At 65.7% G+C, this 27987-nt stretch overlaps 3 protein-coding genes across 8 annotated transcripts in view; 1 reads left to right on the forward strand and 2 right to left on the reverse strand.

Moving 5' to 3' along the window:
• Positions 1–6656, forward strand: part of TRPM5 (transient receptor potential cation channel subfamily M member 5) — a 20856-nt gene extending 14200 nt beyond the window's left edge. Inside the window, 1 exon segment of the mRNA XM_073809456.1 lies at positions 66–6656. Coding sequence (XP_073665557.1) covers positions 66–171 — 106 coding nt within the window. The 3' untranslated portion in view covers positions 172–6656.
• On the reverse strand, positions 1470–5955 carry TSSC4 (tumor suppressing subtransferable candidate 4). 5 transcript variants are annotated; one of them, XM_073809355.1, is made up of 3 exons: positions 4412–5955; positions 2872–2985; positions 1470–2715 (listed from the first exon to the last, which is right to left on the reverse strand). In XM_073809355.1, exon 3 carries the CDS (start codon positions 2691–2693, stop codon positions 1716–1718), a length of 978 nt encoding a protein of 325 aa, XP_073665456.1. In that variant the 5' UTR covers positions 2694–2715; positions 2872–2985; positions 4412–5955; the 3' UTR covers positions 1470–1715. The 5 variants fall into 5 exon arrangements, with proteins under 5 accessions (XP_073665456.1, XP_033717327.1, XP_033717325.1 ...); XM_033861436.2 differs by having other exon boundaries at positions 4404–5955; XM_033861434.2 differs by having other exon boundaries at positions 2872–3829; positions 4404–5955.
• On the reverse strand, positions 6103–25022 carry CD81 (CD81 molecule). Of its 2 annotated transcripts, none has more exons than XM_033861437.2 (8): positions 24764–25022; positions 13111–13225; positions 9344–9441; positions 8470–8544; positions 8069–8173; positions 7377–7478; positions 6756–6842; positions 6103–6666 (listed from the first exon to the last, which is right to left on the reverse strand). In XM_033861437.2, exons 1-8 carry the CDS (start codon positions 24827–24829, stop codon positions 6604–6606), a joined length of 711 nt encoding a protein of 236 aa, XP_033717328.1. In that variant the 5' UTR covers positions 24830–25022; the 3' UTR covers positions 6103–6603. The 2 variants fall into 2 exon arrangements, with proteins under 2 accessions (XP_033717328.1, XP_073665457.1); XM_073809356.1 differs by lacking the exon at positions 24764–25022 and adding an exon at positions 23513–23642.
• Positions 25023–27987: the final 2965 nt, after the last annotated feature.

Here is a 27987-nt window from a genome sequence, read left to right on the forward strand (position 1 = left end):
CTCCCTTCCCCGGCTGCCCCACTGGGCGCCCAGCAGCTGAGGAGGGGCCTCCCTTCCCCCACCAGACTCCCGAACTTCAGTGGTGGGAACCCACAGGCCTCTGCTGACCACAGAGGGGGCCTGGGCAGCAGGGAACACCCAGAGGCCGGCCGGCTGCCCTCGAACACCTGAGCCACTTGGATCATCTGCACGCAGGGCCCACCTCTCCCAGAGCCCCAGGCCCCATGGACGTGCCGGCCTGCCCCCACCTCCAGTGGAGCCCCCCAGCAGGATGTGGCTCGGGGCTTTGCCCTGCCCGGCACCTTCCCTGGACGTCCTGGGCCCGGGGTGCAGCGGTGTGTCGTGGGTCCCCCCTGACAGGCAGAGCCCTCAGGACCCCGAGCAGAACCAACCAGCCAGGCCCAGGAGAGCAGACACTTGTTGAGTGCCCTGTGCGGGGCACCTCCCGTTAGGTGGGCAGCTAGCTGCCTTGGAGTCCATGCCCAACCTGTGTCGCCCACCAAGAGGCTGGTCTTTTTCTGAAACGCTTGCACTTGGAATTTCTGTCCTTTAAGACCCAAGACTGTGTGTATCGGCTGCCACCGCACGTCCCCGACAGCTCGCACAGTGAGTGGCGGGCTGTCCAGCCTGGGCAGCGGCTGCGGGTCACCTCCCCAGGAGGACCCGCCCCCAAAGCTGCTTTATCTTAAATGGAGCCTGGGAAGTACACCCACACCTTGGGCTGCAGCCCCACATGAGAGTGGACCCTGGGGGGCGTCTGGGAGGTGTCAGGCGGTCAGTAAAGCACTGCGGGGGGAGAGGGACTTCCTGCCCTGCAGGGATGGGGTCTGGGCCCCTGAGCTTGCCCCAGCTGCGTGGCCAGCCAGGCCGGTCTCTCCTTCCCTTAGGGACCTGGAGCCCGGGGTAGGGGCAGCAGGGGCAGGGCCAGGCCCGGGGCTCAGCAGCATGATGGGCTGGCCAACCCCAAGTGCGGTCCCAGGAGAGCCACGCCCACTCCCGGCTACCTCCCCAGCACCCTCTGGGGACCCTCCTCATCGCCCTGCACAGCAGCTCCGCAGTCCTGGCAACACTGTCCCAGGACACCGGTCGTCGTCACACAGCCTGGGTAGGACAGAGTCAAGGGTGAGCTTGGCCAGAGCTGGAGACGGCGCCCGCTCAGCTGGCCGCTTCCTGGGGTCTACAGGCGTATGCTGGAGGCAGGGGCTGCACACCGACAGCCGTGAGCCCGCCTCTGGACGGGTCTGGGGTGTCCACCTCTTGCTCTGGGCTGAGGAGGCGGTCACCTCAGCTAGGCTGGGAAGACGCGCCACTGAGGAACACAGGCTTGATTTAGAAAGCTTCAGAGCCCCCTGACGCTAAGCTGGGAGGCTCCAATGTGGGAACAGCGTGATGGGGTGTCTGGAGGGAAGACAAGGCCCTGGCCACAGTCCCGGGCGGATGGGGGCTGACAAAGAGACACGGAGACTGAGGAACACCCAGAGCCTTTACTGTGCCCCTGGGCACGGGGTGAGTCAGGGTTTCCGCCAACCCCTGGCCCACACCCTCAGCAAGGTCTCTGCCCTGGCCGCTGGTGCCACCGACAGACAGCCCGCTGGCTCCCTTCCCTGGGGGTGGGGCCCCGGGCCTGCTCCGCCCCTGAAGCCACCCTGGGGGGACAGTGGGGGCCGTCCCTCCAGCTCGGCCAGGGCAGGCAGGCGGCCAGGCGGTCTCCCCGCTCAAACGTCCGCGCCTGGGGCCTCGGGGCTGCTGTCCTTGCTCCGGAAGTGGTCCCTGCTCCGCTTCCTGCTGCTGTGGAAGCCCACCGCCTCCCCTGGCAGGGCGCTGGCCCCAGACCCCGCGAGGGCCTCCCCCTCGGGTGCACCCACCTCCTGCAGGCGCCCCCGGGGTCTGCTCCACTCCTCGGCCTCCGGGCTCCCGGGCCTGGCCAGGTGGGCCAGCTCCACGGGGCCCTCGCCCCCCGCCGCCCCCGGGATCCCGTGTGGGCTCCCACCCGGCTCCCCTGCCTTCCTCGGGACCCTCCTCTTCTCAAGCCGGGCCTCGCCGGTTCGCACCGGTTTGGAGAAGATGAGCCGGCCCTCCCCACAGCTAGAGGGGTCCTGGTTGAAGGAGGGCACGTAGCCGCTGGGGGCGGCCAGGCTCTGGGGGCCCAGGAAGGCCAAGGCGGCGGCCCGGTTGCTCTGTTTGCTGGCCTCAGCCACACCCTCCAGGCTGTACTTGGTCCAGCGCTCAGGGTGGGCCACGTAGTCAGGAACGGGGGGCACCCTCAGGGGAGCGGGATTCTGAGTGGCCCTGCTCAGGCCCCCGGCTGGAGGCCGGCTGGAGAGTGTCAGCGGCTGCCGGAAGCCCCCACTGTCGCCAGGGCCGGCTGGGGCCGCAGAGGGCGGAGCCCGCCTGGCTGCCCGCTCCAGGCCGCCGAAGATGTCGTGGCTGCGCTGGGAGAAGGTGGGGCTCGTGCCTCTCAGGTGAAAGGGCTGCACCGCCGCTGTGGCGAAGCTCCTGGGGGGCGAGGGGGGCTCATCGGGGCCCGAATCCCCCGGGGCCTCCCCGGGCAGCCCCCCGGGAGACAGAGCTTCCACTTCAGCATCGTCGAGCAGGCTGAGGTCGGAGTCCGAGTCGCTGAGGCAGACGGGGTCGGGAGACAGAGCGGCACCCCCGGAGCCAACGGAGTGCTGGCCGTCCCCTGCCTCAGCCATGCGTCCCCCAGCCACGCCGCACCTGCACCAAAGCAGCCCAGGGAGTCGGTCACTGGAGACAACACAAGCTCAGAACAAGTCCCTCCTGCAGACCCACCACCCCGGGGAAGGGTCAGCAGCAAGAGCTGTGTCCAAGGAGGAGCGGCCAGGTCCCCCGCCCCGAAAGCCCTCCTCTTACCTCCCTGGCTGCTGGGTGCCTGTGCTGGACGGCTGGTGGGCCGAGCGCTGGAGAAGGTTCTTGGTCGCAACGGCCCCCGCCAGGCACGGCTCTGCTCAGTGGCTCAGTGGCTGGCTGAGGGCAGGGAGGGAGAGGCAGCCCTCAGACCAGACGGCAGACATGCAGGAGTGGAGCCGCCACCCCGGGAGTGGGCCTGGGTTTACAGAGCCCCTGACACAGCCAGGCCCAGGAGCTGGTCCTTCTGACGTGTCACCTCATTCAATCCTCTCCAGCCAGTCTGACTAAAGCCACTAGGAGGCCTGCTGCAGGGGGGGCGGGGGCTTGAACCCAGGGCCGAGAGCGACCTCTGCTCTGCACGCCTTCTCTCAGCCAGGCACGCTGCGTGGCAGGCAGCGGGTACTCCACAAAGGCCGGGGCGCCTGCCTGCTCCGTGGGGAGGAGGTGTGCTCCTGACCGCCGTGAGATGCCCTGGAGCTCCAGACGAGTCTGCAGACACATCCTTGGCATCTGCGGGTCAAGCGCTCAGGAAGCCGGAGCGGCCTTGCTCCGCAGAGGCCAGCCCCACAGCTCCTGGGGCATTTGTCCTATGCGCCTCCGCACACCCCTCACTTTCCCAGCTGAGCAGAGAAGTGCTGCCAGCACCTGGTTAGTGTTCCAGTGTCACCAGGCACCCTGAAGCTTGTTTCCAGGCTCAGAGGACAGCCCAGTCTCACGCTCCGCACAGACATCCGTCCACCAACTCCCTCTTCCCACCAAGCCTCCCTGGCCCAGGGTGACCCCTTGCTCGTGCACCCACCGAGGACCAGGCCAGGCAGACCTGCAGTGTCTCTGAGTGCCCGGCACCAGGTCAAACACAGGCAAGATCTCCATTCCTCTGGGCCTCGCGTGACTCCCAAAATGAAGGCACAACTCCAGGAAAGGGGACACGAAGTAAACGCCAATGGTGTCTGTTTTAGAGCTGGCAGGACCGGAGCGGGGAAGGAGTTGCCCGTCATACAGTACGTTGCAGGCAAAGCTGGAGTTCAAACCGGACTCCGGCTTCCTAAATTTGCAACCCCGTCCCCTGGAATCGCGGGAACGCCCGTGGTGAGTGGGACACGCCGCGGGGAAACGGGGATCTCGCCCCAAGACAGGGAATGCGGGGCCTGCATCTCTGAGTTCTCTGAGAACTTCCCAAGCTCAGCGCAGGGCAGAACTGAGTACAGGCTGAGGGCCTGGGGGGCTCGGAAGCGGGGTTTTCTCAGGGCCGGAATCCGGGCAGGCCAGGTCCCAGAGAACACTGGCTTCTTTGCCGGCTGTCTCGCTCCCCTGGGAGGCGGACCCTTGACTTTCTCCACTCCACGCGCCCAGGGCCTCGGCCCGGGCCCAACAGGTTCTCCGTGTCGGGGGCTTAAGTTCTGGGGCCAACTCGGGTGGATGGGCCAAGGGTCCGGGCCTCACGAGGGCCTCCCTGCTCGGCGCAGCAGACTGCGGACAGCAGACTCCCGAAGCCCGACAGCCCACCAGCGCCGTCCTCCCCACCACAAACCTACCGGCTCACCGCGGCCTGGCTGCCTCCATCTTGCACCGCGCTCGGCCCTCTGGGAAACTGAGTCCTCTGCCGGCCGAGGGCCGCGGCTTCCGCGCCTGACGAACTACATTTCCCACAAGTCACTGGGCCGCTACTCCCGAGGCCTATCGGGAGTGTGGCCTCTGCGCATTCGCTGTCTTCCCTCCCGGAAACGGCGCTCTCTCGCGAAGAGACCGGAATTGACTAAGGCCAGGAGGTAGGCTGGGAGGCCGAACTACGACTCCCAGGATGCCCGAGGGCTAACGGCCAGCGCCGCGTTCCCGGGGCCGCAGCGCCGCTTGCCGGAAACCGCGAGGACCGGAAGTGCATCGACGCGTGCGGCGCTGTTCCCGGGCACTTCCGGTCCTGGCCTAGAGCGGCCGGCCACGCCCTCGTGGGTCCCGGGAGCCGGGCAGCGGGGCGTGCCGACCTCCCAACTGCCGGGGCCCGCCGTGAGGCAGCCCTCCTGGGAGAGGCGGCCTTACCTATTCCTGCCGATGGTCGATGGCCTGGCTGGTTATTTCTGCCCGGAAGCGCAGGGCAGATCCCAGTCTCCCCTGGACGGGCCGCACGTACCTCGGCCCGGAGCCCAGGCGGCCGGCGCCCTTTCCCTGCTGGCGCCTCGCCTGCTGGACGGCCAGAGCGCGCTCCCTCGCCCAGGGCTGCAGCCCTGGAATCCAGGGTTCAGGCCATGCTGCGGCCTAGCCCAGGGACCCAGAGAGGAAACGGGGCCCGTTCTGATCATCCCTAACGCCACCCCCATGCAGGGCCTCACCAGCAACGCGGAGTCCAGGCCACAGAAGGCAGCTAGTTCACACCGCAGCTAGCAGGGGTGACACCCAGGCCTCGGCCAGGATGTTCCCAGGGCTTCGCAGCACAGGGAGAAGTAAAAAGGAGCTGGTTCCTTGGGCCATCCAGTTTTCCCAACCCACCAGCACCCCCCTGGACTGTGGAAGGGCAGGCCCGCTGAGGCCCTGTGACCCCCAATGCAGGGCTGGGGTTAGTTTCCAAAATCAGCCCCCCAAGGAGGCCCCAGGGAGCCCTTAACGTATGAATCCCAGCCAGGGACTTGTCTCAAGAGGTCAAGTTAATGTACGTGCAGGGGGGTACCTGCATGCAGCTAATAGTGACATCACCCAGCATTCCCGCTGGGGGCAGCAGCCTACCCCAAGAGGTGGCTAGGCCTCAGTCCACGGTGGTGGGCCAGGTAGGCTCCCCCAGGTAGTGGCTGAGGCCTTGCCCTCCAGCCCCTGCAAGATGTGGGCACCCAGCCCCATGACGGGACGTCTGCAAGCAGCTAGGTCAGAGAAGAGCCCCTCAGACCTTGGGAGGGAGCAGTGTGTCCATCCTCCTGGGCTGGCCCTCAGGAGGGCGGGGAGTCTTGCAGGGGCCCCACATCCTGTATCACATTCTTGGGCTGCCTGCCTGCCCCGCACAGACCCTGCTGGGCAGTGGTGCACAAGGAATGGGGGTGGAGGCTGCTCCAGGTGGCACAAGGCCCAACAAAGGGGCACTCCCTCCACGGAGTCCTTCTGGGCGCCCCACAGACACCCACCAACAGGGTCGGCAGCACAGCCTGGGCCCAGCGAGGTCCAAAGAGCTGAGCACCGCCTGCGCCAGGCTCCTCGGGCTGCCCCTGGGTCTCAGACACCATGGGCACAGGAAGGGGCCGGACATCGTGGTAGCATGCCTGATTTTTCCTTCTTTATTGAATGACTTTCAGGATGTAATTACAATCGAAGGTGACGCGTTAGAAAGGAGAGGTGCGTTGAAGGCATAAGGCTGCTCGTGGACCCGGCTCTAGAGACAGGTGGCCGGAAAGGAACAAGGATTAAAAAAGGCTGAGCGTGTGCCACCCGTGGGGACAGGTGGGTAGGAGGGTGCAGCTTGGCCGGACGGCCCTTCGTGGCCCCGAGGAGAGGCCCGGCTGAGCAAGCAGAACCCCCGAGCAGCCCCAAAAGCAGAGGGGGCCCCTGCCCTGCAGTCCCCAAGGCCACTCACATGCCACCTACAGGTGACATCAGCCCCGAAAGCAACAGGGAACTTCAGGACAAGAACAAAACCTCAAAAGTGAAAAGGCTGATAAGTGTAGCAGTGATACCAGGAGGTTATATACACAGGTGGTGACGGCCCCTTCTCAGAAGTGTCCGGGTCGCTCAGCGGCCCTCCCTGCGGCCTCGGCCTCAGTACACCGAGCTGCTCCGGATGCCACAGCAAAGCACCATGCTCAGGATCATCTCAAAGATCTGGGAGAAGGGGGTGGGGGCGGGCAGGTGGGTCAGCGCCCGGAGACCCGTGGGGGGACCCTGGCAGATGCCCGGCCCGTCCCACTCACCATGATCACAGCCACCACGATGGCGGCGATGCCGATGAGGTACAGCTTCCCCGAGAAGAGCTCGTCGATCTTCCCGTGGCAGTCCTCCTGCGGGGTCGGCCAGACAGCGTTCAGAGGTGCCCGTCCTCAGCCCCCCGCGAGGCCGTGGCCCAGGGTCATTGCAGCAGGAGCACAGAGGGGCACAGCCCTGCCCCCCAGGACCCCTCGGCAGAGGCGTGAACAGGGCCTAGTCTCTGCCAGCTTTTACCTCAAACACGGAAATGGCGAGTGTGCCGTGTGCGCCCTCTTGCACTCAAGAGATTGGGAAGCACCACCACGACGGGGCTGACCCGGGAGGTCAGGGCGCCTCCATGCCAGGTTCAGAGGGCTCCCCCATCGGGAGCCTGGGCCAGAGACTCGCCTCCCCATGGGCCGGCCGGCAGCAAAAATTTGGCCTCGGCCCCCAGGCAGAGCAGCCCCAACTCCAGCCACAGCACTGCCCAGTATGGCCGTGTCCTTGCCCTTGCCAGCAGGAGCCCTGAGAGGGCCAGCCACCGCCCAGGACCCACCAGGGGTGGCAGCCAAATGGGGGAGCAGGCAGGCCCCGCCCCACCCTGGGAGGCCCCACCCATCACCACACACCTTTAGCAAGTTACTGATGACGTTGCCGCTCGAGGGACACAGGCTCTTCTTGAGCACAGAGGTGGTCAATGTGGTCAGCGCGTTGGAGCCACAGCAGTTAAGCTGCAGAGATGGAGGGCGCCCGGCGTCAGCCCTGGACACGTGGCCCACAGGCTACAGAGGCCCCGGGAGCTGCGCCGGCCAGGCGTGGGGGCGGGGAGCTGGGCGGGTCCCCTCCAGGGGGAGAACGGAGCCCAGGGGGCCCACTCCGCCCCTCCTCCCACTTAGCTGTGCTGCGCAGAGACCCCTGCACCCCATCTGCCTTGGCTCATCTAGTTCCCACCAGGGACCCCCAGGTCCCTCAGAATCTCCCCAGGTTCCAATGCCCCTCCCGCTCCAGGCTGAGGTCTCACTGAGAGGACAAAACCCCAGGCCCCTGGACGCCCTCCCCGGCCCCCACCTCTCCCCTGGTCCGCCAGCCCCTCTGGACACCCTCCCCGGCCCCTGCCTCTCCCCTGGTCCGCCGGCCCCTCTGGACACCCTCCCCGGCTCCTGCCTCTCCCCCGGTCCGCCGGCCCCTCTGGACACCCTCCCCGGCCCCTGCCTCTCCCCCAGTCCCCCGGCCCCTCTGGATGCCCTCCCCGGCCCCCGCCTCTCCCCCAGTCCGCCGGCCCCTCTGGACGCCCTCCCCACCTCCCCCCGGCCCCCCGTACCGTCTCGTGGAAGGTCTTCACCACAGCCTTCGCATTGTTGGCGTCGTCGTCCATTATGGCCTGCTGCAAGGCCTGGTCGTAGAACTGCTTCACGTCCTTGGCGATCTGGGGAGGGAGGCGGTCACAGCACAGCAGGACTGCCCCCCCGAGACGTGCCCTCACCTGGCTCTCCCGGAAGGTATCACTCCCAGGACAGACCTGCCTGCCACTGAGCCCTAGAGAAGGTGACCCTGCCTTCCACTCGGTCGCCATGCTGCCTCTTCCAGAAAGCCCTCTGTGGGCTTCCTACCGGGAAGAGCCCTCCCAAAGCACCCTGCAGTCCGACCCCTCCCCCGCAGCCCGAGCCCCTTCCCCCTCCCCACCAGCAGCCCCCCTGCCCCTCCCCACGGACGCTGCCTCACCTGGTCCTTGTTGACAAAACCCCAGATGCCAGCGGCCACTTCACAGGCGAAGAGGATCACCAGGCAGGTGAAGAACTGAAAAGGGGAGGGGATGGCGGAGAGGGCAGGTCAGAGCCGGCCAGAGAGGGCCTGGGCCTTCCTGAGGCCCCAGTGACCGGCCGGCATGCGCGGGGTGGCCGGTGGTATCCACCCACCCAGGACCCGATGGGATGAGAGGCGTGGGGCCGAGAAGCAGAATCTAGGACTCGGCCCGGCAGCGAGATGCCAATGTTCTCATCAACCCCGAGGGACCAGGCTCCACAGGATGGGGTGGGTGTGGGAGGGGAGGACATGGTTGGTTCTGGGCGGGTCGGAAAGGGCAGGGAGGCAAAGCCCACGGGAAGGGTGTCGCCGTGGTGTGCCTGGGCTCGCCCACCGGAGACACAGGCACAGCCTCCTGCAGCCCACGTCTCCCAGACGCCAGGCCCTGGGCAGCACAGCCAGGCCTCCACTTCCCTTCGGTGGGTGACATGCCTAGGGGCACCTGAGGCTGACTCTGGGACTGGGACTCACTCACTATTATATCTGTGGCTTTTTTTAAGGAAGAAAGAGAAAAAGCAACTTTGGAACTCAGTAGGAACGAGACAAAGAACTAGACGTAACGGCAGTCCACCTTGGAGGGATTTGAGACCCTCAAATTGGGGATTGGGGAAACCGGAGAGCTGGCATTCTGGGGGAGGTCCGCAGGGTCAGACTGGCCAGGGCGGGCACCAGGCTCCACGTCGGGGACTGAAGGCGTTCTGTCTCCACCGGAGCTCCCGGTTCTGCCCCCGGTTCTGCCCCCGGCCGGCCCCGCAGCCCTCACCCTCAGCCTGGCCCCAGCCCAGGGCCTTACCGTCCCCAGCAAGCACTGGGACTCCTGGATGGCTCCGTAGCAGCCCAGGAACCCGACAAACATCATCACGGCACCCACGGCAATGAGGATGTAGATGCCTGCAGGGGAGAGACGGCTGCCCTCAGCGCCCTGACACCCCAAAGAGGCAGGACAGATGCCCCCGGAAGCCCTCCTCCCCGGCTGCGTACACACACCCCACTGCCCAGGCCTTCAGAGGGGCCACGAGGCGCTGACGCCCGCCCTGCTGGGAAGACAGCAGATGCCCGGAGGCTTGGAGAGGAGCTGCAAGGGCTTGGCAGCCCGGCGGGGCCGTGTGGGCCCCTCTCCAGGCCTCAGTTTCCTCCTCTGTGACGTGGGTGGAGACCGGCATTGCCGAGGCCAGGACCGAACGGCCCGTGGTGAGCGTTCAGAGAACTCAGTGCGACGCCACAACCCGGACCCTCTCTGGTTCCCGCCGTCTCCGGGATTTGGGGGCATTGTGGAGGACCACCCCCGTCTTGGCGCAGAGGACCCAGCTACTGGCCCGTGGGGTGGGGTGGAGGTGAGCCCAGGGGTCTGGCGACTCCACTTCACTTGTGCCCTCTCAGACGGGGGCTCGAGTCCGGCTGCTCTGCTCAGAGGAGGGGGCTCTACCCGGCTTCTGAGGCCCTGACCCCGGGGGCTGGAGCCTGCTGGACGCAGAGGCCTGGCGGCTGGGACAGCTCAAGGATGGTACACGGGGTCAGTCTGCCCCCCTGGCCTGCCCAGCACCCACTGCTGGTCATGCGGCCCTTCTCTGCGTCCACAGTTCACCCAGGCGGGGCCCGTGCCCCTTGAAACGCAGACCACGTCTCTCCAAGGACCTCCCACAACCCTAGTCCTACCAGCAGACCTGGGCCCACCCCCCAGTCACCATGGTTACGCGGCGGGCAGGCAGCCCAAGCCCCCTGCATAGTGCTAGGACAATGGGTCCCAGGGCTCCGGTGCCAAGGGCCTGTCGCCCCTGCCTGGCCAGGCTTTGGAGAAGGAGCCTGGGGGCCAGGACCCACTGCTGGGCTCAGAAAACGCCCGGGGCCTCCCCTCTGGACAGACGGAGCCTCCCGCCAGGCCTGCCCTCGGGGGCTCCTCACTCGGGCACAGCACCCTTGAGCCAGGTGTCCTCTGCTCAGGTCCTGAGACCCCATCCCCACATCACTACCTGAGGTTCAGCGAGATGGCATAGGGCGCCAGGGAGGGGCACCTTGGCGTTCCGGGCTCTGGAGGATCCTGCGAGAGGCTGGGAGACCCAGAGGCGGTACCTGACCCCCCCCCCCCCAGGCCCAGCCCCAAGCCCCCCACGGTGCCGGGTTTCCACCTAGAGCCCTCGGCCTGGTTCTGGCCAGTGAGGTCCGGGACCCCCCTGGGCCCTGCAGCATTGCCTGGGGTGCTAAGCCAGCCCAGCTCACCCTCCCCCGCTGCCTGGCACTGGACAGACAGCTCTTGTCAGGGCCCATGTCTGCTCCCCCAGCTCCCTGGCAGGCCCAGTCTGCATCAGAGCCAGCAAGAGGCTCCGGAAGGCCGGCCCTGGGTGGGCAGGAACTCTGTGGCCAGAGGGGCTCTGAGAGGCCCCCGCCCATGGGGACACAGCAGAAGGTCCAGGGCCTGGCACCCAGCCTGCCGGGTGGTCCCGCAGCTAACACTGCTTCCCCAAGGGCAGGATTCTCCAGAGCCAGGAGAAGCCAGGGTCAGGCCCCAGGTGACGTGCGGCCCCCAGTGAGTGGACCGGGGGGACATCTGCTCCAACACCAGCCTTGCCCTCGACGAGCCTCTCCCGTGGGACCCCTTCCCCGCCAGAGCCTGAGCACAGCCCCGCCGCCTCCATTCTCCCGCCAAGGTCCCCCCAGACGTCTGCGCGCCGGCCTGGACTGTGTCCCTAACCCAAGCCTGCAGCCCGTCGCCGCTCTTGCCCCATCCTGGCCTGAAGCAGGGGAGCTTTCAGCTCCTCTCCTGCCTCCTGGGCCGGACGCTGGGCTGACAGCAGGAGCTGCCCCAGCCACGAGGCTGGCGGCCCCGGCCCCAGCAATTTGGGAGGGACCCCTTCCCAGACTGCTCGCCCTGGGGCCGGTTCAACTCTGCCACCGGCAGAGCCCACGCCCACTGCACCCAAGGTCCCAGAGAGGGGGACGGAGAGATGGCAGCAGCCCTGCCCACATTGGGACAGAAGGCCCGGCCACAGGCTGGCTCAGACCCCTGCGGCGGCTCTGAGAGGGAAAGGAGAGGCCTGGGAGGAGCCCCTCAGGAGACAAACACCCCTCGAGGGCCCAGAGGACACTCCTGCGTCCTCAGACTCGAGGGCCCAGAGGACACTCCCGCGTCCTCAGACGTGTGGGCCCCGCTGACTGCCTTGCTTCTGAGGGGGCCTGGTGCATGTGCGGGGGCCCCGGGTCACGGACCCCTTGTGCCCTCTCGGGAGGCAGACTCACCCTCTGCTCCTGAGACTCAAACCTGTGAGGGGCCCCACAGCGCGGGGGGAGCCCAGGAACCTGCGGAAGAGGGCTCGGGACCCTCCCCGGGACGGCTGGCCCCGGGAGCCCCGCCGCCAGAACCCCAGGCTCCGGTCTCCGCCCCCCATCCATGGCCCCCGGAACCCAGCCCTCCCAGCTATGGCCCAGAGGGCCACGGGCAGGGAGGGGGCAGGCACCCCCCACAGCCCCGGGGCGGGAGGTGAGTGTGTGGGCCACTCCCACCGAGGGTCAAGCATGTGACCCTGGGTGGCTGCTGGCCCCTCAGGGCGCCCTGAGCCCTGAAGGTTCCCTGCCCTGCTGCTCGCCTGTGGGAGCGAGAGGGGCCGGCCCAGGAGCCAGTCCTTTAAAGGACAGAAGCATCTCAACAGACACTCCCACAGCTCCACAAGGGCCAGACCCCACCTTCCCTGATGGGGGAGGGGGCCCAGCAGGAGGCGGGGGGCACCCCTTCTCCCCTCCCGCCTCTCCGTCGCTCCTCCGGCACTCCCACCCCCACCCCGGGGGCCGCTGGCCCAAGCCCCCCACCGCCAGCCTGACGGATGCCCCGAAGGGGCCACCACGGGCGCCCAGGAGGCAGACTCTAAGCCTCACACAGCGGCTATAGGTGTGGCTGCAGGGCTGAGGCACGCAGGCCCTGAGTCTCCTTCCCGGGGGCTCTGGGCTCCAGCCCCACCCTCCCAGGAAGCCTCCCCGAAACATCCACCATATGACACAGGGGAGCGCAGGGGAAGGGGGCAGGCGCGGCCCAGTCTGAGCGCCACGCCACTCCTGGTCCCCCACTGGAAGGGACCTCTGTGCTGCCCAGCAGCGCCCCTGTGCCGGGCCTGCCGAACACCCCTCTGCCCCCGCCCCACCCAGCTGCTGCTCTCCTGCTCCGCCCCCCACCAAGGTGATCGGGTGGGGTCCCAAAAAGCCACACACACACACCCCGCCCCCAGTTCCAGCTCTCCCTGGGAGCACCCCCCGCCCAGGCAGGCACTGCACCAACTCCAGAGGGGACCCTCAAGGCCCCCAGGCTGACATAACCCCACCTGCTCTCTGGCTCCGTCTCACCCTCTGGCCGGAAGAGCCCTTCCTGGCTGGCCTCCTCCCTGCCCCAGCAAGAAGCCAGCCCCGCTGAGCTGGCTCAGCCCCTGCTTCCTCCTGGAAGCCCTCCTTGGAAGCCCTCCCCGACAGCCTGTCTGAGGCCTTACTGAGCTTATGATCACACACCCCAGTGGCCCGTTCCTGCCGGCCCCCAGCCCAGAGCTAGCCGGGGTCCTCAGCCCGCCCTCTGCCACTTACCTACGTAGAAGGTGTTGGGTGCAGGCCTGTCTCCGAGCTCCAGGTAGAGGAGGTTGGTGGTCTGAGGGTCATGGCGAAGCCACAGGGCCACGCCTAGGATCACACCTCCAGCCAGCTGCGGAAAGAGCAGGGCATGGTGTCACTCGTGGCCCGGAGCCCCGCGGCGGTGAGCGTGAATCCACCACACCACACACACACACAGGGGAGGGTGCCGAACCCTCCTGTCCGCTGGGTCTGCGTGAAGGGCTTCCCTCCAGGCAGGACTCCCTAGCCCCTGGGGTCTGGGCTGCTGCTGGCTCCAAATGTCTGATTTGCTGCCTTGGTTGTCAAGATGCCCCGGGGGACCTGGGCATGGGGGACCATGTGGCTGGTCCCCAACCCTCCCGCCAGCACCACTGGAGGGAGACTCCCAGACAGGTTACCAGATAAGATGCAGGACACCTGGTTAATCTGCATTCAGACAGACAAGTACTTCTTTGAGGAGGGGGTGGGCACTCGAGGCCCCGGGGGCCCTGGTGTGGATGGCAGAGGCTGCTGGGGCCGGTGGCAGCCGGGAAGCCACAGGGCCAGGGCTTTGTGGGTAACTCCCTGCCATCACGGAGACGGCAAACTGCCGGGAGAGCAAGGGAGCCCGCGGTGCCCGCCAGAGAGACCGCAGGGCGGAGGCTGCGCTGAGCGGCGGCAGGAGAGGGGGCTCCGCTCAGAGCCTGGCACGGGGGGCGCGGGCTTCCGACTGACTCAAGCCCTGCGAGCACGGTGGCTCAGGGCTAGGTGGGGTCTGTCCTTGAGGGTGAGCCCAGACCGGGCCCGGCAGGCCCACGCCTGAGCATCTGACCCACCCAGGCAAGCTGGCCCCCGCACCCCAGCCTCCTCCCTGGGCTGCTCCCCGAGGCAGTAACTGTCCCCGGAGCTACAAGCACCAGCTCCGACACAGACCGTCAGCTACGTGTCCAATGAGGAAGAGAAACCGAAAAGCGGACCCCAAGAAGACCACCTGGCTGGCCCAGTGCCTGTCCCCAAGGCCCTGGCCAGGGAGCGCGGCCCCGAGACAGGCTCAGCAGAGCGTGTGAGACTCGAAGCCCCAGCACCAGGGGCTGCCCCACGGAAAGCCCCAAGCATCTCCAGGGATCTCCAGGGATCTCCAGGCAGGTGACGCTAGGGCGCTGATGGGGGACGGGGAGGCCAGGAGCCCCGCGGCCCCAGCCCAGGCCCTCCTACGCTGGGCTCCATGGACGATGAGGCTGGTGGGGACGGCTGGGGACCGCTGGCGCCTGGCAGCAGCCGGGCTGACCCCGAAGGTGGTGCTGTCGACACTGCCCCCCCAAGGGCGGGACGGCACCCTCTCTGACCCCCTCTTCCAAACGTTCAACTAGGGACTCCACTCCCCACACCCAGGACAACACACTTGCTCTCCCCCTTCCCAGAGCACATGCAGCGGGACCGACAGGGTCCCCCCGGGGCCCCCGGGCCCCCCCGCACACCACTGGAAGGGCAGTGCTGAGCTCCCCGCGTCCCGTGGCTGCTTCTGGTGTCTGTCACACCCACAAGCGGGTGGGAGGGCCCGGGGAAGGGGCAGGGGGAGGGGGAGGATGGGGATGGGGGGGAGGGCGGGGACGGGGGAGGGGGAGGGCGGGGACGGGGGAGGGGGAGGGCGGGGATGGGGCAGGTAGGCTCCAGAGGGAGTCCCGCTCCTCTGGCTGCCCTCTGCAGCTCCTGGGCAGGCGTCTGCAGCTCCTGGGCAGGTGGGCAGCGGTGGTGAGGCTGAGGGTTGCCGTGGTAACTCTGGCTAGAAACCGCCACTTATTCTGTTTTGAAACTGTGGTCCAGAGACCGCCTTGTGAGATGTTCCAGGACGGAGGGGGTGGGGCAGGGGGAGCCCTGTCCTGGGCCTCCTTTGCAGTCACAGAGGCCTGGCCCCAAGCCCTGACTCAGCCTCAGTAGCCCCGTCGGTAAGGAGAGCTGAGCGTGGAGTGCACCTCCCGCCCCCCTGGCTGGGCTGGGACCACTCCCATCTTCCCCATGCAGGCCCTCACCCCAGAAGCCAAGGGGACAAGCCCATCTAGGGCACTTGGTCCTAACAAATGCTGTGAGGGTAATGCTTATCCCAGCACCCAGATGCTAACCGTGGGGTGGCAGGCAAAGTCCCCATCTCTCCTGTCTCGGGAAGGGCTTTCCACTGCAGACCCCAGGATGTGCGGGGGACAGGGGCAGAGGGGGGACAGCAGCCTCCAGACTCCCCTGTGGCTCCAGCCCACCTCCTGAAGGGTGAACAGGGAAGGCAGTCCCGCCTCCAGGCAGGGGAGAGCCTGGCGCTTAAGTGTACCCTCCTCAGCTGGTCCTCAGTCATCCCAGGCCCCGCACAGACCCGCTGGGGTGGGCCTGGATGAAGGCAATGGTGGCAGTGGCCACTCCCAGTTTCGGGAGCTGGGATGGGCATTCACCTAAGGTCACCTACAGAGGAAGGGGAAAGGCAGCACTGCGAATCCCCCCCGAATCCCCCCACCCAGGCCATGAGAAAAGGCAGAGGGTGGGGTGGACCCGTGCCTCTGCAGGGAGGGGGTGCCCAGGGCAGGGCAGGGGTCCCAGAAGCGGCAGACGTCTGAAAGAAGCCTGCTCTTCAAAAGAGAACCCATGGACTGGGGCTTGCAAATGGCTAACAAAGGACCCGTATCCAAAATCTATAAAGAACTTGCAATACTCTAATGACAAGAAAACAAACAACCGATTTTTAAAAAACGGGCAAAAGAAAAAAAAATTGGACACTTCGCCAAAGAAGAAATGTACACAGCAAATAAACGCATGGAAAGACGCAGAGTCATTGGTCGCAGGGAGATGCAAGTTAAACCACAGTGAGACACCCCCAAGCACCTATGGGATGGGCTGAAGCGAGGAGACCCCCAGGCGAGGGTGGGGAGCAGCGGGGACACAGGACGAGGACCCCACCTCCCCTCCACCCGCCACGCGCCCAGCCCCTGCACCCCCAGTACTGCCCCAGGGGGTGGAAGCTCGTGCCCACACAAACGTGCTAGCAGCTTTCCTGGTAACACCCCCAAACCGGGGACAACCCGGTGCCCTTCAAGCGGTGAGTGGGTGGATGCCCACCAGCAGGGGAAGGGGAGAAACTCCTGGAACTCCTGACACAACCACCAGGGTGAATCTCCAGATACCCCCGCCGTCCCAGACCAAGAGGAAAACCACCACCTTCCGATTCCGTCCACATAAAAAGTACAGGAAATGCCGATCACGGGCACGGACGACAGGCCGGCGGGTGGTCTGGGATGGGGAGGAGGGACCCCAAGGCCCCGGGGACACCTCTGCGGGTGACGGATACATTCACTCTCCTGGTGGGCCACCCTCTAGGTCTCACAGGTGCCTCCTGACGTCAAAACCTACCACGTTGTACGTTTTAAACGTGCAGTTGACGCTATGTCAAACAAAGCTGTTTAAAAAACCCCACACACCCAAATCCCCGTCCACTGAACTTCCAAGCAGCAAAGGCTTTAGGGGTAAATGTTTCTTCTGGTCTCAAAGGATCCAGCCTGCTGTCTTCATGCCAACCGTCCGCCAAGGTGAGGACCCCCAGGCTTCCAGCTGCCAACAGCATCTGGAAACGCTGAAGTCTTGTCCACAAGACTGAGGTTTTAGGGTCAAAAAAGGGACTGGATAAACGAAGGAACACTTATGCCCGCTACAAAACGGAGTCCAGACTTAATGGAAAGCACTTAGTCCTCACGTTGGGTGGGAATCAGAATGTGGCAGCCAAGGGCCCTCAGAGCCTCTGGCTACTGGGTCATCTCAGGACCGTCTCGGCACCTTTGTGCCCCCAATATCCTTGTGTGTGTGATGAGGAACTAAAAGTACACAAGCTGAAAAGATGTGGCCCATATATACAATGGAGCATTACTCAGCCATAAAAGGGAACGAAACTGGGTCATTTGCAGAGACGTGGATGGATCTAGAGACTGTCATACAGAGTGAAGTAAGTCCGAAAGAAAAAAACAAATATCGTATATAACACATATATGTGGAACCTAGAAAAATGGTACAGATGAAAGGGTTTGCAAGGCAGAAATAGAGACACAGACGTAGAGAACAAACGTATGGACACCAAGGGGGGAAAGCGGCAGGGGGTGGGGGATGGTACGTATGGACACCAAGGGGGGAAAGCGGCGGGGGGTGGGGGATGGTACGTATGGACACCAAGGGGGGAAAGCGGCGGGGGGTGGGGGAATGAATTTGGAGATTGGGATTGACATGTGTACACTGATGTGTATAAAACAGATAACTAATAAGAACCTGCTGTATAAAAAATAAAATTCAAAAAATAAAAATAAAATAAAAGTACACAAGCTGACCTACGCAGGGCGCTCAGATGATGCCACTGTGCACAGCGTTCGACAGCGCGGGTGGTTACCGTGAGACCCTCAGCAGTTTCCAGGCAGGCTGCTCAGTGGCAGAGTCTGACACATCTCCACCCTCCCCCTCCCCCTCTCCTGCTAGCTGGCCTGGCGGAAGTGCCGCTGCCACCTGCTCCTGCATCCTGAGATGCTCCCGCGTCCTGAGATGCTCCTGCGTCCTGAGATGCTCCTGCTTGGGTGGGGCTGGCGAGCGGCTCAGGAAGGAGCCCCTAACCTGTTGGGATTACTGAAGGGTTCCACACCAGGGGACGGCACGGACTGTCTGTAATCCTACGAAAGATGCAGTTTCTGTTTCTTTCTTCCTCCTTTCTGAGAATTAATAAATAATAGCGTCAACTAAAAGGGGGGGGAAGGGGGCTGCCAAGTACACTGGGTTCCTGCCCGGCCTGTCTGCATTTCCAAGAAGCAGCTGAAAGGGCGTAGGAGTGGGTGCTGCCCGGGCAGGCCTGGGGCAACCTTCCCCCCGCCCGCCCCGCGCCCCGGCTCCTGCCAGGCCCTGGGTGGGAGCTGAGCTGGGATCTGTCTTCCATCCCTCCCCACCCACATGTGCTGGCCCAGTGGTCACCCCAAGTCCTGCCCACGTATTCCAGGAGTGACAGGGACACCCACGCATCAACGTGCTCCCTTACTTAGCAGCTCTGACGCTCTCAGAGACAGATGACAGAAGGGGCAGCTCCGTCGTGACCCGGGAAGGGCCTTGGCTGTGAGCCGCTCTGCTCCCTAACCCGCCACGGCAAGGGGTACACACTCTTGCTGGGAAGGTGTGCCATGCAGCTCGGCAACCAGGAGGTCCTGGGGGCCTGGAGACCCTCCCCAGGAGGGCAGTGAAGGCCACAGGCAGGAAACGCCCTTGCAGACACCGGGATAAGTCAGAGGAAAGAGGTGCAGCAAAGACCCTTTGAGGATGGGATGTGGAGGGTCAGTGGGGGCAAAGGGCACCACCCTTGGGCTGGGCGGGGACCTGGGTCCCTGGAGGCTGACCCTCCATCTCCACCCACCATGAGAACAGGGTGACGCGGGGCCCGACTCAGCCTTCCTGGGGGGTGGGCAGCGACCCTACGGCCCTGTTGTGCCCTCCGGGAACACAGCCACCCAGCTCAAGGCGGGAAGGAAGTACAGAGAGAGGAGCAGGGACCCTCGCCTCAGCCAGGAAGCGGAAACTACCCACCAGGCCCCTCGACATCAGGAAGCCGCCTGGACTGGCCTCTAAGAATAGCCACAGGGGCGGAAGAGGACACTGGCCCTCCTGGGCCCCGCCAGCTGCGGGATGCAGGAGCCCCTTGTCGCCGGGAGGGGAGTGCAGGCCCCCGAGGACACCCTGCCACCTCTCTGGGCACAGCGGAGTGCGCCTTGGGAACCCGCAGGGCCTGCCTGCTTCCTGGGCCCGTCCCCGAGCCTACCTACCACCCACTGCAGGCAGGGAGGCCGGGAAGCAGCCTGCTCCCCGGCCCTACACCCACCCCACTGGCTGAAAGGGCCCCTCCTGTGGGATGTCCCTGTGTCCCCTCAGCCCCTGCAGCGAGGGGCGTGTGGACACAGACGTCCCAGCCACCTGCCGGCAAAGGGCACTCGAGGGGCTGCAGCGGGGCGCACACATCAGACAAGGAGGGTCTGGGTAGGCTGGGGAAACACTGGTCGGAAGACAGGAGGTGGGTGGGCCCAGGCAGGGGCCAGAGGTGAGTGGAGGGGCCCCGGGGCAGGCCGGGTTCTCTGGCCGCCACGTGCTCCCCGCACAGCCCCAGGCACAGCCCCCCACCCTTAGCGATTCCCTGGCCCCTGACTGGAGCCGTGCAGGCCACAAACCACAGTGGTTGAAGGACCGGCCCTGGTTTCCAGTCTGCCTCCACCACTTCCTCGTGTGGGCACTCGGGACCTCGGTCTCCTTATCGCTCCAGTGGGCCAGCTGGAGGCAAAGGGCATGGCTCCAGCCCAGTGCCCGCCTGGCACAGGGGAGTGGGACTTCGTGTGCGTCCGAGCCGTTATCTCGGGGACAGAGGGGAAGACTGCCTGTCCAGCAGGCGGGTGGCCAAGCCCCTGGGATGGGGAGCAGAGAGGGCCTGGCCCGTGTGAGACGAGACTCCCCGTGAGCTCCGGGGGCGGGCAGGACTGCACAGGGTGCTTCCCAAACCCGCCGAGCACCCCCGAGACCAATGCCATCAAGCTCTGGGGCTCAGGCCTCCCAGCACCTGGGGCTGGAGACCAGGAAGGCGGGCGGCCCGAGGCCCTCCCTTCTGTTCCCCTGCAGCCCCGGGGTCACGGCCTGACCTCCACATCCCTGCCAGGAGCCGGCTGCTGGGTACCAGACTCAACGCCCAGCTGCAGGTGACGTGACAGGTAAGGCGGGTTACAGGGCGCCGTTAGACATTCCCCGAGGGAGAGTTATGACCCAGGCCGGCCTGCGTGTGGGAGTTGGAACAGAAGACTCCCGTGGGACGGCTCGGGATGCCAGGGGGCCGCCCAGCCCCGCACTCCGCACGGTCCCAGCTTCCCATCCTTCACCTTCTCCACAATCATCCTGTTACCCCAGTAATTGCGGGCAGGGGGAGCACTAACCTTCCGAAGTTAGAAGGGGCGTGGCTTCAAAGAAGGGGGCAAGGGGGCTGCCCGCTCCCCAGGCCTCTGTGGCGTTCGGACCCCCATGACCGGGCTCTCGACCACCCTGCCCTCAGCCCCCTCCCCCACCAGGCACCGAGCGCCAGCGCTAAGGTGCCTCCCTGCCCGCCGAGCCCCGCAGCCCTCGAGCCCAGGGAGGGCGGCTACGCACCAACAGGCACCCCTGCGACCACGCGCTGCTGGCCGGCCAGCGAAGGGAGACCTACGGCCAGCTGATCGGCCACCCCTGGGGCCAGGACCCCTGCCCGCCTGTGGGGATTCCCCCAGCACCTGGGGGCCCACCTAGAGCCCCAGGTGGTCTTGCGTGAAGCAGCACTTAGGCCGGTACAAAGTGTGGGGGCGGGGGAGGGGCACCGAAGTCCAGAGGCGGGTCACACCACACCTGCCGGACACCTGGAAAGGGCCGATTCGACGTGAGCTTGGTGCTCCACGCAGCGCGAGGAGTCCCGGCACGGGGCCGTGCTGCCTCCAAGGCGAAACCCCCAGCCCTGGCTGCGGGCCCGGCCTGCGTCTCGGGGGCGGGCAGAGCCAGGGCCCCCGCATTTCTCCCCCCCCCCCCACCTGGGGCCCTCTCCAAAGCGCTGCACAGTGCAAAGGTGGCGTCTGCCCCTCCCACGGGTGTCCGGACTCTACGCCTTATTGATTTTCATGGCTCTTCCCTGTCATGGGATTTCAGGCGCTGAAATGAAGGCGGGGGGTGGGGGGGTAGATTATACGCGAGGGGGGCGCTTTGGGGGCCCATCTCCCTGTCTGGACTTGGAAGCAGTATGAGTTAGGGATTGGGGTGAACTCAATTTCTGGAGGCACACTGAGCTGGGGGTGGGGGTGGGGGAGGGAACCCCACAGGGTGGGCACCGCATGGGCACTGGAGCCGAGCCGGCCAGGGTCCCAGGCTCCCCGCCTCTGGCTGCAGCTCTGCACCCCGTGATGCCCAGATGCTCTCCCTGGGGCCAGCCCGTCCTGGGCACAGACCACAAATTTCCTCTTCTCAGCAGGCCCTGGCCCAACGGCCGTTTCCCCAGAGCGTGGCAGCCAGATGCCCGGGGGCACCAGGGGAGCTCACCTGCCCTCCCACTGAAACCAGGAACAGGAAATCCCTGCCCCCAGCCAGAGCCCGCCTGGGTCACATCCCCTCTCCGAGAAGGAAGGCGACAGCACCACTAAGTGACAGGCAGCCTTGTGCTGTCCGGAAGCAAGAATTTAAAGCCAGTTAGCAGGGCTTCCCATCAGCCCCACTCCCAGCCAGGTCTGGCCGAACGGCCCCTGCTACCTCTGGAAGGAAGCCCTGACTGCATCCGGCTGGAGGAGCTGCCAGTCCCAGGGGGGGCCGCTGCTGCTGCCCCTGCAGAGGAGAGGCTGTGATCACACCCATTTCACAGATGAGGCGAGCAGGGCTCACACGGGGCGTGCGCCCGCCCCAGGTCGCCCCAGGTCGCCCACTCGAGTGGGGTGAGCAGGGAAGCAGGGGCAGGCGCCTCTGCTCATCCTGAGCTGCTCCGGCAGCAGGGCCGAGCCCCAGTCACCTCGCCAGGAAGCTCCCGGGCCCACCCCACCCGCGGGAATTCCATGCCCTCGGGGGAGCATCTGCACAGTCTCCCCAGCTCGGGCCGGGCCGCTGCTCTTCCTGCCATGTCCCCACCTCACACCTCCGGGTCCGGCTGGCCAGGGGCCCCCAAAGCAGGCTGGGGTCAGGCGTGCTGAGTGCACACAGCCTGGGCCCCGGGGTCTGGCGCCGAGAGGTGGGACAGCAAGTGTGTGTGCTGGTGTGTGTGGGTGTGCACGGTGACTGGCTCCTTCTCAAACAGCATGCCAGCCTGCCTCTGACGCTGCCGCCCACGGGGGAAGGCTTTACTCTCTGAAATGAAACTTTAAAAAGTGCCCAGATCCAGGGACTGGCTCCTGCCCAGATCCTGGTGGCGCAGTGGTTGAGAATCCGCCCGCCAATGCAGGGGACACGGGTTCGAGCCCTGGTCCGGGAAGATCCCACGTGCTACGGAGCAACTAAGCCCGTGTGCCACAACTACTGAGCCTGCGCTCTAGAGCCCGTGAGCCACAACTACTGAGCCCGCGAGCCACAACTACTGAAGCCCGCAAGCCTAGAGCCCGTGCTTCACGACAAGAGAAGCCACTGCAATGAGAAGCCCGTGCACCGCAACCAGAGAAAGCCTGTGCACGGCAATGAAGACCCAACAAACCAAAAAAAAAAAAAATAAGCCCAGATCCAAATCCAGACCCCCGTCCTCAACCTCCTGACCCAGCTCCCACCCCCAGCGCCCCCTTACTGCACTGTGGCCAGGTGCACGGTGAGTGGGTGGGGCTGGGCACCAGGAGCCCTCCCTCACCCACTGGATCCTGCGGGGGCCTCCCAGGTGTCACTGCCTACACTGGCCAAGGAATGCGGTCTTCCCTACCAGCCACCATGCCCAACACCCATTTCCTGAACTAATCCGACAACAACCCCAGGGGAAGGACCCCCCGCTTCAGCAGGGAGGAAGCTGAGGACCACAGCAGCAGGGTGGAGACTCCACTGAGGTCCAAACCCCGGCACCATGCTCTCGGCCAAGCGATGCTGGGGGAGGAGATGCACAGAGAGCGCCCCCCCCACCCGCCTGGCTCAGCCTGGCATCCCACCACAGGCGGCAGCCCAGCGTGGGTGCGTGGGGCCTTGCTGCCCCTGGAAGCAAATGCTCCTCTGGCCTGCTGGGCATGCCCAGGGAGGGAGGGAAGGGGAGAGGCCTCAGAAACAATTCCTTAAGCCCGAACACAAAGTGGCCTGGGGTGGGGGTGGGGATGTGTCAGGCCTCCACCCCTGCTGCCTGGGAAATTACCAGAGGTACCCAGGCTGAGCTGGGGGTGGGGTGGGGGAGCCTGCCCTGGAGACCGCTCATGCTGTGCAGGTGGGAGGGACTCACCTCGCCCCTACACTCAGTCCAAAGGCAAGAATCCACTCCTGCTAAGTCCCCTTCCTCCGCCCCCCTCCCCCTCCCACCAGGGCCCTCCCAGGCTCTGCGGGTACAGACAGGCTCAGGGGCTGGCAGAGGGGTGTCCCGGTGACACCCCTTGCCAAGACCACCCCTTCAGCAAAGGCTGCCCGGCCCACCCTGGCCCATCCTGATGGCCTAACCACTCCCACCCCCAGGGCAGAGGCTGCTGGCTACAGGACCCCCACCAGTGCCCCTGCAGGGAGGATGTGACACCTCCACTCCGTGTCCAGTCCCTGCACTCCCCACCCCAAATACCTCAGTGCCCCGAGGTCCACCCTGGGACCCTTGGCCGTCCAGATGGCAAACAGATGTCCCCAGGCCCACACACTTCTCCAGGAGCCATTTTAAAAGTTTACCCTCCCAGTGTCAACTTAAGAAAGCACCCACCCGACGTTGTCCTGGTCCTCCGTGACAAGGGGTGAGCAGCCTGGGGTGGCGGAGAAGCAAGAAGGGGCCAGGAGGGGGCCCGAGTCACTCTGCCCAGGGGACCGCAGGGGACACAGGACACAGCTGTGAGAGGGGCTCCCGACAACCATTCCTGGTCCCTCCGGGCCAGAAGGAGATCTCCACCCCCTAATTCCAACACTGACAGGAAATGGAAACAAAAGCCACAGCTTCATCAGTCACAGGCCAGCAGTGAAGACTGAGGAGGAAACACAACTCAGGCCAGCAGCCCACAGACCCCAGGAGACCCTCCCGCACCCTGAGACGTCCAACCCGCGGGCTCCTCTTTCCAAAGCGGCCTCCCAAGCCCAGACCTGGACATCCACCCAGCCCCGGCACCCCTGGGGCTCGGAAACCCCAGGTCTCCAGGCTCCCTGCCTGTGCCAACTCAGAACACCCGCCCAGCCCCTTGCCCCTCACAGCCTCCACGGCGCCCCAGGGGGAGGACGGGCTGGAAGGTCAGGCTGGGTGAGGAGGGGAGGAAGATGGGGCTCCACAAGCTGGGGGCACCAGGGGGGAGGCACCCCAGCACGCGGGCCACCCGGGGCCCAGGGCGCTTCCTCTCTGCGCTTCGCCCGGCCCGGACCCCCATACGACCCTCAGGGTGGCGACAGCAGGCAGGAGGGTGAACTGGACTGGGCCCAGGATGGGGTGGACGGTCCCCAAGACTCTGGCAGAGTGCGCGCACCCCGCCCCCCCGCCCCCGCCACCGCACTGGGCCGCCCATCTAGGGGCGGTGGCCCGATGAGCTCATGGGGGCGGGGCGTCTGGAGCCCCGCCCTCGAGCCCCTCAGTCCCCGCGAAGCAGGGTGGTCCCAGAAACAGCGGCCAGGAGGGCTGAAGCAGTGGCCGGGTACCGGGTTCGGAGCGCGCACCCACCGCACCACCACCATCACCAACCGGGAACAGACCCCAGGTCCCCAAACGGCCCGGCCCGGCCGCGGGGCTCTGGGGTCCCGACGCGCAGAGGCCCGAAACCCGTCTTGGAGCCCCCCGCCCCACCCTCGAGGTGCACGGCGGCCCCAGACGAGCCCCACCGCTGCGACCCACCGGCCTAGGACCCCCCACCACGCGCTCGGCGCACACAGGTGGCCCTGCAACTTGGCGGCCCGGTTGCGCCCCCTTGGCAGGGCCTAGCGGGGCGCGGCCTGCCAGGCTCGGGGAGCGCCCTCCCACCCGCGGCTCCGGGCTCACCCAGAAGACGAAATTGAAGACGAAGAGCAGGTACTTGATGCACTTGGTGCAGCCCTCCACCCCCATGGCGGCGCGGGCGGCGGGCGGCCTGCGGGGCGCGGGCCGGTCCTGGGCGGCGGGCGCGGGGCCTGGGCGCCTGATCGGCAGCCGGTGGCCTGGCGGGCGGCTGGGACGCGCGGACGGGGGGCAAGAAGGGCGCTGGAGGCCGGGCCGAGAAGCACGCTTGTGTCTTTGCCACCGTTGCGCGCTCGCTTTCTGGCCGGGCGCGCGCCCCACTCCGTCACTTATAGGGCGCAGAGGCCACGCCCCCGAGGCCCCGCCCCCGACCCTGCCGCCCGAGCGCGGAGAGGCAGCAGCCGCAGCCCCCAGCCCAGCCCCCGGGGGACGGGACGCACGTCCCTTCCCCCCTCGCTCACACACATCGGGGTGTCAGACCTGGTGCAGTCAGGACCCCGGGGCCTGGGCACAGAGTGCCAGGCGCGGCACGCGTCCCTGGGCTGCAGGCGCGCTCGGATTCCCCTAAGGGGCCGCGCCGGAGGACAGGCCTGCAGGCGGGGAAAACTGCTTCCCCTCCTCCCTCAGGCGCCTGGGACTATGGTAGCAGGCCCCGCGGAGGAGGTGATGCACGGGCGCCAGCTCTGCCGAGATAGCAGCGCGCTTGGTTCACAGCGCTCCCGGGATAGGAACCCGGGTGGCGGTTGATGCGGCCCTGGCCTGAAGGTCCCGGAAGGCGAGCCTAGGCCGCCAAGCCCTTGTCCCGTGGAAGGGGGAGTCCCTGAGGGCTGTTGGAAGAGTCTGTGCTGGAAAGGTCACAGACAGGGTGTCCCCCAGGCCAGGGTTGTGTCCAAGAGGCCCAAGCCGCTTATGGAAGCTCCAGGTGCTGTGTATTTCAGGCACAGCCTGGTGGCGCCAGTACCGCAGGGGGCCGGCCCCACACTCCTGCTAAGGAGGCAGAGGGCTAAGGAGGCAGAGAGGCGAGTCATCAAGCATTCTCCCCAGGTGACAGCAAGGTGACATGCAGCTGGAGAGATGAGAGCTCTGCGTCTGCAGTAACCCTGGCACGAGTGACTACTGACCACTTGCAAGGTGGCCAGCGCCACTGCTGGGGACTGAAGTTTTCATTTTATGCCGCTGGAGAGATGAGAGCTCTGCGTCTGCAGTAACCCTGGCACGAGTGACTACTGACCACTTGCAAGGTGGCCAGCGCCACTGCTGGGGACTGAAGTTTTCATTGTATGCAGCTGGAGAGATGAGAGCTCTGCGTCTGCAGTAACCCTGGCACGAGTGACTACTGACCACTTGCAAGGTGGCCAGCACCACCGCTGGGGACTGAAGTTTTCATTTTGCTCACTGTACAGTGGTTTGAATTTCAGTAGCAGTGGGCGGCCGGAGCGGTGCGGTCGTACTCATCGGGACTCTGGTCGTTTTGTAGTTTCCCTGGTGACTTATTGTAAAGTTTGTTTTGGCTTCACGCTTATGTAAGAGCCACAGGCACAAGTGTGGGGTTTGTGGGTGTCGAAGGGACGTTACAACAAAGGTACCAACTTTGGGGGTCTGCCAGATTCTTTCTGTCGAAGAGGAGGCAGAACAGGTCTTCAGTGTGAAGAATCGCTTGTCTAGGTGCCCTGCCCTCCCATCAGCTCCCTGCTGCCCACAGTGATAGGGACATTTCCTGCCAAAGGTGTGGGCTGTCCCTTCCCTGGGCCCTCTGGGGAAGGGGGGGGCAGAGAGCCCCCCCCTCAGGGAGCGGCAAAACCACGCACCTGCGTCTTCGGCCCGCCATCCCCCAAAGTGGGTCGCGCCTGGCCAGCTTGTTCTGTTCTCTCTGCTTCAGTCCGGCATTTAGTGGGTGCCAGCCATGTGCCAGGCCTATTCCAGGCGCTCGCTGTGAGGAGCTGGACAGCCAGGACCCCTTCGCTTGAGGACCTTCGGCCCTGGTGAGGGTGACAGATGTCACCCCACGATGATCATGTCAGTGCTGCAAAGGGGGGGAGTTCTGAGGATGTGTGACAGGTGGGGGGTGGCACTCCTCCCCGTGGGTCCTGGAAGGAATCAGCCACGGAGCCAACCCTGAGGGGTGCTGGGGGGAGCTTTCCAGGCAGAGGGGTAGCTTGGAGGAGTGGAAAGGAAGCTGGTGGGGTGGGCGCAGAGGATGTGCGAAGGGCTGGACTTGAGGTCTGAGGTTGGGGCCAGCGGTGAGGTCAGGGGCCAGGTGGGCTGGCTCTTGGGCCTGAAGGTCAGAGTGGAGCTGCACTGGATTCTGGCCCCAGTGGGAGTGACTGGGGGTATTCCACAGGGGAGCCTCAGGCCTTGCCCCTGTGAGGTAGCTCGCGTGGTCATGGGGGCTGGGAATGACCTGCCGTCTGCACACTGGCGGCCCAGGAAGGCCAGTTTGGTGATGTCGTCCAGTCTGAGTCTGGAGGCCTGAGAGCCAGGGGAGCGGATGGTGTAAACCCCAGTCTAAGGGCAGGAGGAGGTGACGGGAGCTGTCCCAGCTCAAGGGGTGGGGCCAGAAAAGGGCACGTTCTCCCTCCCCTGCCTTGTGTTCTGTTCAGGCCTCGGGGACCAGATGGTGCCCTCCCACCTGCTCTCCTGCGTCCGCGATTCAATGCTGATCTCACCTGGAAACACCCCCCCAGACTCCCCCAGAAGTAATGTCCCGCCTGGGCGCCTGGGGCCGGTCATGTTGACACAACAGTACGTATCCCAGGGAGCGGTGACATGATGTGTGTGCCAGTGTGATCGGGGGCAGGGGGCGCCCCGCGGGGATGTCCTGGGGAAGGCTCCCGGTGTTGGCTGGACTGCAACACTTTCCATCCCGGCTCCAGGACGCATGGACAAGCTCCCAGAGGGGCTGCGTTAGAGAATGAGGGAGGCGAGGCAGAGCTTGCTATGCCTGGGATGGGACACCCCGTCCCTGTGCTTCCCTTGCCCTGCAGCCCTGGCTGCCCTAGAAAGGGGAGCTGATGGGGATACAGCTGGCAGCTCGGCAGGACCAGCAGGCTTTGCTGCCCAGCTGGGTTTGGCCGGAGTCTTCCCCTCCCAGTGACTTCGGGCTGGTTCCACCGTGTCCCTGTCTGCAATGGAACATGACCACAGGCCCAGGCACGTGAGCAAGGCCTGGCCCATGGGAGGCAGGAGGCCAGGGCCTCCTTTCAGCTTGTCTGGTGGAGAGGCTTCTCTGCCCATAGCTGGTGACTCACTGCTCTCCTGGGGCACATGGT

Source organism: Tursiops truncatus, chromosome 8, assembly GCF_011762595.2.
Source record: "Tursiops truncatus isolate mTurTru1 chromosome 8, mTurTru1.mat.Y, whole genome shotgun sequence".
NCBI lineage: Eukaryota > Metazoa > Chordata > Mammalia > Artiodactyla > Delphinidae > Tursiops > Tursiops truncatus.